The 12,659-nt window shown below is 45.8% G+C and overlaps 1 protein-coding gene across 4 annotated transcripts in view; it reads right to left on the bottom strand.

The window, feature by feature from the left end:
- Positions 1-12,659, bottom strand: part of LARGE1 (LARGE xylosyl- and glucuronyltransferase 1) — a 526,275-nt gene that overhangs the window by 279,606 nt on the left and 234,010 nt on the right. For all 4 annotated transcript variants that reach the window (XM_038550745.1, XM_038550743.1, XM_038550744.1 and 1 more), the window contains one exon: positions 2,070-2,152. In XM_038550745.1, coding sequence (XP_038406673.1) covers positions 2,070-2,152 — 83 coding nt within the window. The remainder of the gene's footprint in view (positions 1-2,069; positions 2,153-12,659) is intronic.

Here is a 12,659-nt window from a genome sequence, read left to right as displayed (position 1 = left end):
TAAGATAATAGGAATACAGAAACATTGGGCATGATTTCTGTCCCCCAAAGTCCCATATTCTACTACAAAAGACATAACATGAATAAATAAAACAAAACATACTAAGTACAATGATAAAAATGCACAGGGTATTATGGGCTGGGAGGAGGGGGGCTCTTGCTGACTAACAGGTACAGGTGGGCCTCCTGTTAGAAGTATAAGGAGTCTGCAAAGTTGGGAGGGGAAAATAGAGAGAGGAGAGAAGAAATGGACAGAGCAGCATGGTGAAGACAACAGGCAGGACACATGTGGGAGAGGGTGGAAGCCACAAGCAGGTCAGTGTTGCTGGAGAGTCAAGTTATCAACAAGGGGAAGAAAGAGAAAGCATGCTGAGAACGACATCAGGCAGGTCCTGATGGTCCCTATACCACAGTGAAGAAGTTTGATTCTCTCCCCTCCATGAGGAGAAGCCAATGAAAAGTTTGAAGAAACCAGATTTGCCTTTCTGAACCCCCACCTGGCCTTAGAGGCTAGATCTGTGGGGACTGGAAAACCAAGAGCAGGAGAGAAAATATGCAGACCTCAACTGTGCCAGGTGCAGCAAGGATGAAGAGAAAGGGATGGAATTAAAAATATTAAGAGAGAGAACCCCCAAATTGATCATAGAGGGGCCAGATGGGGGTCTGAGAGAGAAAGGGGAACCAAAGGCCAGTTTCTTGCGTGGCTGGCAGGTCTGGAGTGCCCACCATGCCTCCCATCTCTGTTGATGCCACTGACAGCTAGATTCGGGCATTAACTTCACATTGATCTTCATTTAGTTGAGCTCTAAGAGCTTTTCATGGCTGTTCCTACTGCTCAAAGCCTTCTGGATCTTGGCTACAGCCATAGATAGCTTCATCTAAACCCTCGGTAAGAATGTTAAAGGACACTGGGTAGAACTTGGTAGAACTGGATAGAACTTGGTAGAATGAGCTAGAATCTAGGACACTTGGTAAGAATGTTCGAAGAGAGGACACTGGCTAGAACTACAAACTCAATTCTGGATACACCCTCGATAGGTCCAGATATCAATCAATCCAAACAGAGAAAACATAAAAGAAAGTTCCTGTAAAAAAAAAAAAAAAAAAAAAAAAAAAAAGCAGAAGCAAATGACAGGAGTTTAATTTGGACAAGAGATAACTCAGGAGAGGCAGGATCACTTCCAGGGTGAAGAGGAATCTACCCTTTGCATGGCTGTTTGCATGGGGATCTGCTAGGATCCACAGATTGGAAAATTTTACTGTCCTAAAAGACAGGACTTCCTGATGGTCAGAGATGCCCAGATGTGGGACAGGCTACATTGGAATAGAGCAAGCAAACTCTTATGAATTTGCTAGGGCTGCCCCAACAAAATACCACAGACTGGCGGCGGGGGGACGGAGTGGTGGTGGTGGTGGTGCTTAAATAGTAGAAACTTATTTTCTATGGTTCTGAAGGTTTGAAGTCCGAGACCAAGTGATGGCAGGGCTGGGTTCTCTTGAGGCCTTCTCCCTGGGCTGGTAGATGGGCATCTTCTCCCTTTGTCCTCATGTGGTCTCTGCTCTGTGTGACACTGTCTCCCCAACTCCTCCCCTTATCAGAACACCAATCATACTGGATTATAGCTCATTCCTACTGCCTCACTTTCACTGAACTACCTCTTTAAAGACCAGTCTCCAAATATAGTTCACATCCTGAGGTACTATGGGCTGGGGTTCCAACAGAACAATTTTAGGGGGACATCGTCCAGTCCATAACACAACCTGTCATTAGAGATGTGTAAACAGAGAAGGCTGGTGATCTCAGGCCAGGGAAGACAATGAAGAAATCCAAGCCTCAAATCTGGAGTGTCCCTGAAGGTCCCCTTAGGTCTAGGAGCTACAATTCTACACATTGTGGGATAGCACCTGATTGCTCCTGTTAAACATTATGAACCCAATAATATTTCCAGGGTGTCAGGCAAAACTCACATTTTCACAGCAGCTTTGACTGATGAGAAATGCTGCTCTTCTTTACCCTTCCCCCAAGGAAGTCACAGGCATGAGCCCGCAAAGGGCCACGGCCACACTTACCTGTGAAACAGGACAGACTTGACCAAGGTGACGACATCACGGCTGGCGTTATACCCGGCACAGACGATAGCAACGTGGATCGTCTGGGAAGCAAAAAAAAACAGGGCAAACCGTTAGACAGATGGAAGAGAGCCTTCCCAGTGCTTCAGACCATGTGGAAAAGAAAAATCCCCCTTATTTCTTGTTGGGATCATTAGAAAACAAAGGGCATAGTCTGCAGCTGTGGAAAATAACTTGAGACCATTTTATTAAGGCCTTTTTAATCGGTTTATGGAGCTATGAACATTTGGAAACCATTAAGGCTCTTTGCAATTACATTTTGGGGATGAGAAAAGAGGCGATTGGCTCAAACAAGCAAACAGTGAGTCCCCTTCCCCCAAGCTGGGAGACCGTGACAACTGGTAACAAGAGAGAAGAAAGAAATACTTCCTGAAAGAAAGAACTGAAAGGGATTTTAGACTGAGAAGTGATGGCTCAGAGTTGGGAAATGTTCTTGCAAGACGTCCCAGGTGGTGTGCCTAGGTGGCTCAGTTGGTTAAGCATCTGATTTCAACTCAGGTCATGATCTCAAGGTCCTGGGATCGAGCCCCACATCGGGCTCCCTGCTCAGTGGGGAGTCTCCTTCTCCCTCGCCCTCTGCCCCTCCCCATGCTTGCTTTCACTCTCTCTTTCTCAAATAAATAAAAATAAAATCTTTAAAAAAAAAAAAAAAAGATGCCCTAGGTTAGGGGATCCTGACTGGGCACAGAGACCCATAAACATCTATGCAGGTTCATTACAACAAAGGCCCCAGCTGGGACATCATTCCAAGAACTGAGAGCTGGCAAGATTGAAGGGAACCTCATGGCGTATCTCATCTGAGCAGTCAAGAGCACAGGCTCCAGACACAAACCCTGGCTCCATCCTTTAGTCCAGGGGGAAAAAGTGGCATCAGGTGACACACAGTAATGCAAGGGCCATGACAAGTCCTACAGGATGTCATGGAGTACATAAGGGGATGATACCAAGAGCAGTCTATGGTGCTTGGCACAAGGCATTCCAATCACAGCAATGATGATCTCTAGAGCTGAACTTCCCAAACAGGGTCCCTTGGCACCCTGGTGTGCTGAAAGTGAATTACGGGATACAAGGTCACTCATCCCTTCCAGTGAGATCTCAAGGCTCCCAAGGCAGGGCTGGCTCCCTTGGGCTTGGCTGCCCTGTGAGCTTCAGCAACTTGATGAAGACTGAGAAGCCCTGCTCTAGAGCATCCCATACAGAAAGTCACCCAGCCTCTCAAGACAGCTCAAAGAATAGAAGGTTCATGTCTCCCAATGTTGTACCTTTTACCGAAGCACTGCCTTCCTTGAACTGAAATCAGCCTACCTCGCTCCGTCCTGGGAGTACTGCAGAACACATTTGTTCCGTCCAGCATCCAATACCTAATAAAAGGAAGTTTCTCAAGAGGGGCCCTCCATCTTCAGAACTACTCACTCCCTGTTATTCCAATCAGCCAGTTCAAAACGGTTCTGTTGACTCTATGTACTACTTTTACAACTTCCTAGGAGTCTATAATTACTTTAAAAAATGGAAAAAGAAAAGAAAAGAAAAAAGAAAAGAAAAGAAAAGAAAAGAAAAGAAAAGAAAAGAAAAGAAAAGAAAAGAAAAGAAAAGAAAGAAAAAAGAAAAAAGCAGGTCTGACATCCTAGTCACTCCCCTACAGGCTTTCAGGGCAATGACCTATGGTTCCCAGGCCTACTCCACCACCCCACCCAAGACATCACTGAGGGAAGTTTATTCAGGCTATGACAGGTGAGATTCCAAACCTGGAATAGAGATTCTGAACCTGGATAGTACATCAGAAACACCTGAAATATTCTTGAAACAACCCTGTGCCTCATTCCTACCTGAGACCCATTGACTCACAATCTCTGATGGCCAGGATATAAAATTCTTCTGCTGGAAGGCAGTGGTTCTTGATAGGAGGCAAAAGTCGCCCCCTTGCCCTGCCCAGAACATCTGACAAAGTCTGGGGGTGTGCAGGGCTACTGATATCGAGTGAACAGAAGCCAGGGATGCTGTTCAATACCCTACAAGGCACAGGGCAGCCCCCACAAGAGAGAATTATCCTGCCCCAAAAGTCGCAGGGCTGTTGGGAGGAAATTTGGCTTTCAGAAAGAAGAAGGGGGGGTGGTAGGGAAACTCAGACCCACGAGCTACCAGCCTGACCTAGTCTCGCATAAAATTAGACCATATTGTGCATATCTTAATTTCTCCATCTGTAAAATGAAGACACTATCGCTTATCTCTGGATAATATCTCCCAAAGACTCAGGATGAAAGACTGTAATGCGAAATGCAACTGTCACCATTTAAATCACAGAGGAAATGAATAGGAAAACGCTTGCACGCAGGAGACATAACCAGGAAGGGAACAAGAATGGATAAAAGCTGAATCAGGCTCTTTGGAATCACAAATATTTAAACATACGGCCTCTGAGATATCAAACTTTGTCTTGGCTTCAGGGTTCAGGGGCTTTTTTAAATGGGCCCATTAAATGTAAGCACAAGCGTGCACATTCTCAAACATTTTACATAATTTTCCAATCTCTTTAGTTTCATCCAATACACCTGCCACCATGAATAAATTCATCATCTGGAGCCGTAGCAGCACGGCCCTGTTACCCAGGAATGCAGAAAACTGGAGCACTGTGGACCTGCTCTTGGAAGAGTTCTGGATGGTTCCAACTTTTGTGGGGACAGAAGCAAATGCCAAGAATGGGATGGGGGTTGGGGTTTGGGGTGGAGAGAACGGGACAGAGATGAACGTTCCTTGAAAGAGCAGAGTCACAAATATGGTCTCACCATCACTTGGTTTCGAAGCTACAAAGTCCATGTTTAAAGTGTTTCAGGGAAGTGACTTGAAGATGACCAACGACCTCAATGACTCTCATCAAAGTGAAGGGTCTGAGTATCAGATTCAGTGACCACTGACCACTCCCCAAGCCTTCCTCCCTATATTTTATATAGATATCATACTCTCCTTAACCGGTCACAAAGGTCAGATGGGGGTTGGCAGTGATCATATTTACTCCTCCAACCTCACTCTTAGTCTTCTCTAATTTGCTCTGTACCTGAGCACCTGACCTTTACAGCCTGAATAACTGGGTTCCCACTAGCTCTGGTTTCTGGTTGAATTTGGTCCCTGAGAAGCCTGAGGGAAGGCACAAAGACAAGTCAGATCCCCCACACCTTTCATAAACCTTCTCCCAGAGTTCTGGCTCTCCTGGGCTCTACCTGCCTCACACACCATGGGCACAGGGGTTGTAGTGACTCCCTCCAAGGGGTCCCACCACCCTCGCTGGCTCCCAAGCCTGTGCCCTGCCTTAAACCCTTCCCAGCTCCTTTGAGTGTGCCATTAGTTTCCTTCTAGGGCCTGGCCAGTTCCAGTGACTCTTCCTGAGCCTCACATTGGTCCTGGTGTCTGGAAGGGAAGCACAGAGGACTCAGAGGCATTCATACATAAATTGCTGATCACTAAGGTGAAACAAGGCAGAGGAACACCAACAGAGCAAACTTGAGAATGCCTAAGTTGTATTTATAAATTTTAAGCATTGACAAAATTCTCAGACACGTGGATCACAGGTTCTTTCCAAGGAAGCCCACAGAGCGTCCCGCTCACTCCCTTTAGTCCTGACTCTGGAGTTCAGCACACACCACACGCTGCATCTGAAGACATGACATAGTTGAACTAAGGTCAAGTGAGCAGACGTTTACTTCTAGGACTTGTAGAAGGATTTAGGCATGACATGGGCATTTTCAGAATCCCCGACATGCCAGGCACTGTGCTGTGCTTGGAGGACAGAAAGGTGAATCAGTCCCCCAGGGTCAAAGGAAGAGGAAGAAAGACACCAAACAGACAATTCCATCAGGTTCCTATGATGGTAAGCTCAGTGTCCTCGTAAACCAGAGTAGCCTGCCCCGTCTAGACCAAGGGGATGCCAGGCAGCTTCAAAGAGCAAAGGTGACTTGACCACGGCAATCGTCACTCCTGACATTCAGGGCCAGCTGGGATTTGTAGCTCTCTGCTGGTCAGCCTTCAACAGAACCTGAAAGAGAACATTCTCTGTGTTCTTGCACCCTCTGCCCCTACCCCAACACACACAAAAAAAGCTCCACAGAGTGGTTTTCTCAAATATGGATGCAGAGGAAAAATGTCCCAAAAGAAAGCCAGAAGAAACTAAGGGATGGCAGGCAAGGCGTGACCCTGGTAGAAGGAATCAATACTGTGCTCCGCTGTGCTTCCCCCTCAGCAACATCATGAGAAGTAGTGACACAGAAGGCCTGGCACTCTCTTCAGGGCATTCTGTCTGCAGGCACAGCCTACTGTGAGCATCTCCTGTTGGGCAGGCTGCCGGTGGGGCGGGAGGGAGAGGGGACATCCATCTCAACACCAGCCTCTGTGCCGTGAAAAGTCAGGCTCAGCCCGTATTCTGAGGACAGCTGCAGACTTCTGTGCTGGGGGCAAGGGGTGAGGAGGCAGGTGCCTCCCAGGACAGGTAGCTGGGGAGAAGCACATAGCTAGAGACAGAGGCGGAGGTGGCTTTGTGGGGAAAATGCACCAAGAATGAAGAGATCTGGTTTGAGCTGCAATGTCAAAGCTGAGCTGCTGCTATGTGACCATGGAGCAGTCATTTAATGTCCCTCGACCTCCTTGACTTGTCTGTACAATGGAGATAAAAATGGGTACCTCTCTGAGAGGCTGTGCATCAGACAAGCAAGTGGGAGAAGGGGTCTCTAATGACCAGACGCTGTTTATTGAATACCTAAACAACATACGGAAAAGTTGTTCAACACCTCTGTGCTTTAATTCCCTCCCGTCCACAACAGGGACACAACACTACTCACCTTTGAGGGCTTGTTGAGGATAAGGAGTAAGTGGCTCTCAAACTGCGTGCATCATGATCCCTGGAGGGCTTGTTCAGAGTGAGGGGTAGGGAGTTGCGGGGGGGCAGTGGACTCTTCCCCAGAGTTTCTGATCCTGGAAGTTTGACGTGGGGGCCTGAGGACTGCCTGCATCCAGGTGATGCCGATGCTGCTGGTCCAGGGACCACACTTTGAAAACCACTGCTCTATCTCAGTGTTTTGAAGAATGTTGGGTAAAAACTCAACCAAGATGTGAGCTGTGACCATACTGAGACTATGAGGGGTGTTCAAAGGATCCATTTCCAATATCTCTCCAATAGAGAGGACCTTCCTCTGCACTTGTATAAAAGAACGAGGGACAGATTAGGAGAGCTGGGTAATGGTGACAGCTCTGCCTCTGGCCAGCTGAGTGACCTCGTGCAAGTAACTTAACTGCTCTGATTCTTGGTGAATCCTCTATACAAGGAGGAGCGTAGAATTTCTATATACAGTAGTACACAGGGGTCACTTTCCAAAACCCCCAGTGGACGCCTGAAACTGTGGATAGTACTAAACCCTATATATATATGTATTCTGCTATAAATGCATACCCACGGCAAAGCTTAAGTTATAAGTTAGGCACAGGAAGAGATTAACAACAGTAACTAAAAATAAAACATTTATAGTAATATACTGTAACAGGTTACATGAATGTGGCCTCTAAGTATCTTAATGTACCATGTACTGCAGTCACCCTTCTTGTGATGATGGGTGATGACGGAACACCTAGGTGTGGAGATGGAGTTAGGGGAATGATGTGGGCTCTCTGACACATTGTCAGGTTACTAATGACCTGATGGATCATCAGGAGGAGGATCACCTGCTTCCAGACCACAGCTGACTACAGGTAACTGTGGACATCAGAACCATGGATAAGGTGGGATTACTGTACAGAGTCCTCCTTATATCCAGAGTTTTCCAAAATTCAAGATGAAGAGTGAGATATGGTAGTTAAGTGTCTTGTCCAAGGCCCCATGGCTCAGCCAATGGGTGGCAAATCAAGGGGTTGAACTCACAGCCCTGCTGTTAAACCCATACTATCCTGTCTCAATAAAACACACATGTAACTACTAAAATGAAAGAAATATACTGCTGATGAGCCACCTAAAATCATCTTACAAACCTCCAGGGCATCTCTACTTCTTTTGTAAAGCCAGTGGTTGAGTTCTGTTTCCTCTAAATATTAAACCACAGACCCAAAAGACAGAATTGTCTAAACCCTATAGAAGACAAAAGTGGACACCTCCTATTGTTTGTCAACTATACTTCAATTAAAAAAATAAAAACAGGGGCACACTGGGGTGGTTCAGTGGCTTAAGTGTCTGACTGCTGGTTTTAGCTCAGGTCATGATCTCAGGTTTGTGAGATAGAGCCACCTCCAATAAACCCCTCAGTATCCTCAGGCACCAGCCCCAAGGACACGTCTTTGCAGACTGCCTGCACATGCAACATCATAGCACACTAAACCAGAGGTGATTTGGGACAGGGAATCAAAGGTGGTGGTGAGAAGGGTCCACATGATGTATTCTTTCAAAGTCCTTGGGATGATCTGTTTGCAGTTAACTTCTCTAGCAGAGGAAGCAGGATAGTATATGGATTAAGACAACGTGTGATGAGGATGTGGAGAAATAGGACCTTTGTGTGCTATTACCACAAGCGCAAAATGGTGCACCTGCTGTGGAAAAGAATATGGTGGTCCCTAGAACAATTAAAAATAGAATTACCATATGATCTAGCAATCCTATTTCTAGGTATATATCCAAAAAAATTGAAAGTAGGATCTCCAAGAGATTTTTGCACACCCATGCTCACAGCAGCATTATTCACAGCAGCCAAGAGGTGGAAGCAATCCAAGTTTCCACTGTCAGATGAGTGGATAAACAAAACATGTATATACAGACAATGAAGTAGTATTCAGCCTTAAAAAGGAAGGAAATCCTGTCTTGTGCTGCAATGTGAACTTTGAGGACATCATGCTAAGTGAAATAAGCTAGTCACAGAAAGACAAGTACCATTTGATCCCACTTATATAAAGGATCTGAAGCACACAAATTTACAGGAAGTAGAATGGTGGTTACCAGGGCCTGAGGTGAGGAGAGAGAAAAATGAAGGAATTTTTGCTGTTTAACAGGTATATTTTGCAAGATAAGAAAGTTTTAGGGATCTGTTGCAAAACAATGTGAACATACTTATCACTACTGAAATGTACAGTTCATTTTTAAGAGTAAATGTCATGTTGTAAGGCCTACTGTACCACAATTAAAAACAAAAGAGATTTGTAAATGTAGACACGCACTTTTTAGCTATGTGGCCTTACTAAGCTCAAGCTTCCCTAGTTATAAATTTATAACGATTCAGAGTCCAGGAGCTAACACATGCACAAGTGCAGTGTCTGATATTTGCACAAAAAGTGAAAGCAGACGTGATCAACACCCTCCTCGCCTCCTTCTTTCATAGTGTCTGTGCTGTGATCAAGCTGGATGACTCACTAGGTTTCCTTGTTTCCATAATGAGCCCTCAGAGTTCAGGATGCCCTGGTGCTTCACCTCACATATCAAACTCCTCCCCCCCATCTTACAAGACATACCAGCACCTGCTGGGATCTCAGTTTCTTCATCTGTAAAAAAGGGATAAAAATTTGTCAAGGACTGCTAGACACATTAATGACACATTAATGATGATTCATGTAAAGGACTTAGAATCTGGCATTGTGTACACACAGAAGATAGGCATCAGCAATCAGTAGTATCAATTACTATTAATATAAAAGTTTTACAGTATGCTGGACTCTATGTTCTTGAGCCTTAAATACTCCTGAAAGTCAGGCATCAGTTTCATTCCTCCTGCCCTCACCCTGCCTCTCCTTCACGTAAGGATTGGGATTGTCTTTCCCCCACAGCTGAAAGGAGGGCTTTTGGAGCTGCCCGATTCCCTCTGTTTTTGTCAAATGTTGGAACTACCTTCATCCTCCTCCATACAAGAGGGCAGAAGACACAGGAGGGAGGAGATGAGCCACTGGAATCAACCATCATTTGGGCCATGGTAGCAACTGTGCAAAATTAGGACAGACCTTTTATTTTGCTCCATTTTACCTTCATTATCTTTGAAATGAGAAGGTTGCATCTTTATTTGTTGTTGTTAATGGCACATTTTAAGAAATAAAACATAATAAGAGAGCATGACAGAGAAAGCAGATGAGGGCAGGACTCCTTTGGAGTAAGTATGGACAGGAGGCTGCAAGAGACAGGGCAGGGCCCCTTGCCATGGGCATGGTATGGTAGCCACCTCCAAGACTGTTCCCAAAGATCCCTGCCAGCTTATGTAGCCATGATATAGCCTCTCCTATGCTGTATTAGGGTCAGTCTATATGGCCAATAGAGCTTGGCAGAACTAGTAGGATATGATATCAAAGGCAGGTCACAATAAAATTATGGCCTCTGCCTTGTTCTGGATCCCCTCCTCAGGGACAGTGTGAGAACATGCAAATAATTCTAAGGAACTGAGGTCCCAGCCCACTAGTGTGCCATCTCTGAAGCAGATCTGCCAGGCCCCAACAAGCCTACCAATAATTGCAACCCTAGCAGACAACTTCACTGCAACCACATGAGAACCCTCCAGATATAATGGACTACTTAGCTGCTTCCAGAGTCCTGATTCTCACAAACTGTATGACATAATAAAGGTTCATTATCTGAAGCCATTGGGTTTTGGGGATAACTGGGTATGAAGCAATAACTAACTACCAGACTCCAGTAGGGGAGGCAACCTAAGTAATCACTTTAGGAGCTAGGGTTCCTGAAAATCCCTGCATAAGAAAATCCTACTAGGATCCTTCCAGATATCATGTTCCCTAACTCCAGGGCCTGACACTTAGGGAAGATACTTTAGCAGATTTAGATCCTTGGGGTAGCCCAGAAGACAACCTGTGAGGCTAATAAAATGTGAACCCAGATGAAACAAGAGTATCTTCCAACAACAATGTAAATATGGGAGGCCCCAAACCCCTCCACTGAGGAGTTAGTTTGTAAAACCCTCAAAAATGAAGTAAAAGCAATAGATCAAAATACTGTGGTTTTAGGGGTCCAGAAAATGAACATACAAAGTGTCAAGTCTTCTAAATGTAATGCCTAAAGCAAAATAGTACACCTGTTAGCTAGCTCAGTACACTGAGCTAACAAATACAGTCACAGTCACAATCTGGAAGGCAATTTTCAACCTAACTTCTTTTAAAAGAACAGGTACATCCTTGCCTCAACCTACTGAGTAATGACTACCCCCGTGGGGCTGCTGTAGCCCCCAAGGGGAAAGGTGACCCCCCCCTCCCTCACGCCCGGTTACCCACAGCCTGTAAGGTGAGGCATCTGCCAGGCACAGACGAGAGCTGGGGCTCCAAGCTCACGGAAGCATGGATCCCAGGTGCTCTGACTCACAGAGTGATAAGGCAGGGGCTCCGGGCACAGGCTCTGGAAGCAAACTGCTTAGGTTTAAATTCGAGCTCCCCCTCCACTCGGTAGCATGACTTGGAAATAATTGTCGAAACTTTCTTAGCAGTTTTCTAATGTGTAAAATGAAGAAAGTATGCTGTGTGGTTTGAATGAGATATTTTATGTAAATTATTTTATGTAAATTTTAGCATAGTGTCTGATCCACTTTAAAGGCTGAGTAAATGTTAACTTTTATTACTATGACATTACTACCAAGAAATGAAGCTCAAAGCGTGGAGTAGGAGAGACATACTTCCGTAATGGTGGTCTCACATCAGAGAGAACCATTCACCTGACCCCTCACTGTAACAGTGTCAACTGCTGTTGAATCAAAGTACATCCACCAATTCCTGACATCCCCTCCCACTGAGAGATGGCGTGTGTGCTTCTCCCTGGGAAACTGGGTGAGCCTTTGAGCCTCTGTCCATGAAAAGGTTACACTATCAGCAGAAGTGACACGATGGGACTCTGAGGCCAGGTCCGGAAAAGTGTTTCTGTTCTGCCTTGGTCACTGGAATACTTGTGCTTAGTCTTCAGCTGCCATGGAAGCAACCAACTGCCCTGGGGCCGCCATGCTGGAGGGAAGCCCAAACCAGCTGTACAGATAGACGCTGAGAGGCCCAAGTCTATAGACGCGGAAGAGGGAGGCGGGGCCGGTGCCCACTGCTCCAGCCTTCACTGTTCAGCTCCAGCCACAAACTACTGACAAGTGTGTGAGGAACACCAATCCAGTACAGCTCTATAGCCCTTCCCAAATCCTTGTCCCAAAGAAACCATGAGAGCTAATAAAACAACTGGTATTGTTTGAAGCCATGACATTTTAAGTGTCCGTCAGGCAGAATCAGGGAACAAGAACACCCAGCGCAAGGGTATGTGATGCTCGTACAGAGTTAGTTTCCCACCTGCTAACCCGTTTCATCCTCACAACTGCAGGGGGAAGAACATATCATAAATTCTCATTTTGTAACAGGATGACACAGACTCTAAGAGAGTCACTCAATTACCCCAGGTCATATGACTAATGACCAACAAAGCAAGATTCGTGGTCAGGAATTTGGACTCTGGATCCTGTGACACTTCCGCTGTACCAGAGCTGACTCTCGGAATAGACCTGAACCAGAAAGTCAAGAAAAATACACATATCCAGACACAGGCGGGCCCAT

The sequence above is a fragment of the Canis lupus genome, chromosome 10 (genome assembly GCF_011100685.1).
Source record: "Canis lupus familiaris isolate Mischka breed German Shepherd chromosome 10, alternate assembly UU_Cfam_GSD_1.0, whole genome shotgun sequence".
Classification (NCBI taxonomy): Eukaryota; Metazoa; Chordata; class Mammalia; order Carnivora; family Canidae; genus Canis; species Canis lupus.
This window is presented reverse-complemented; position numbering and strand designations above follow the sequence as displayed.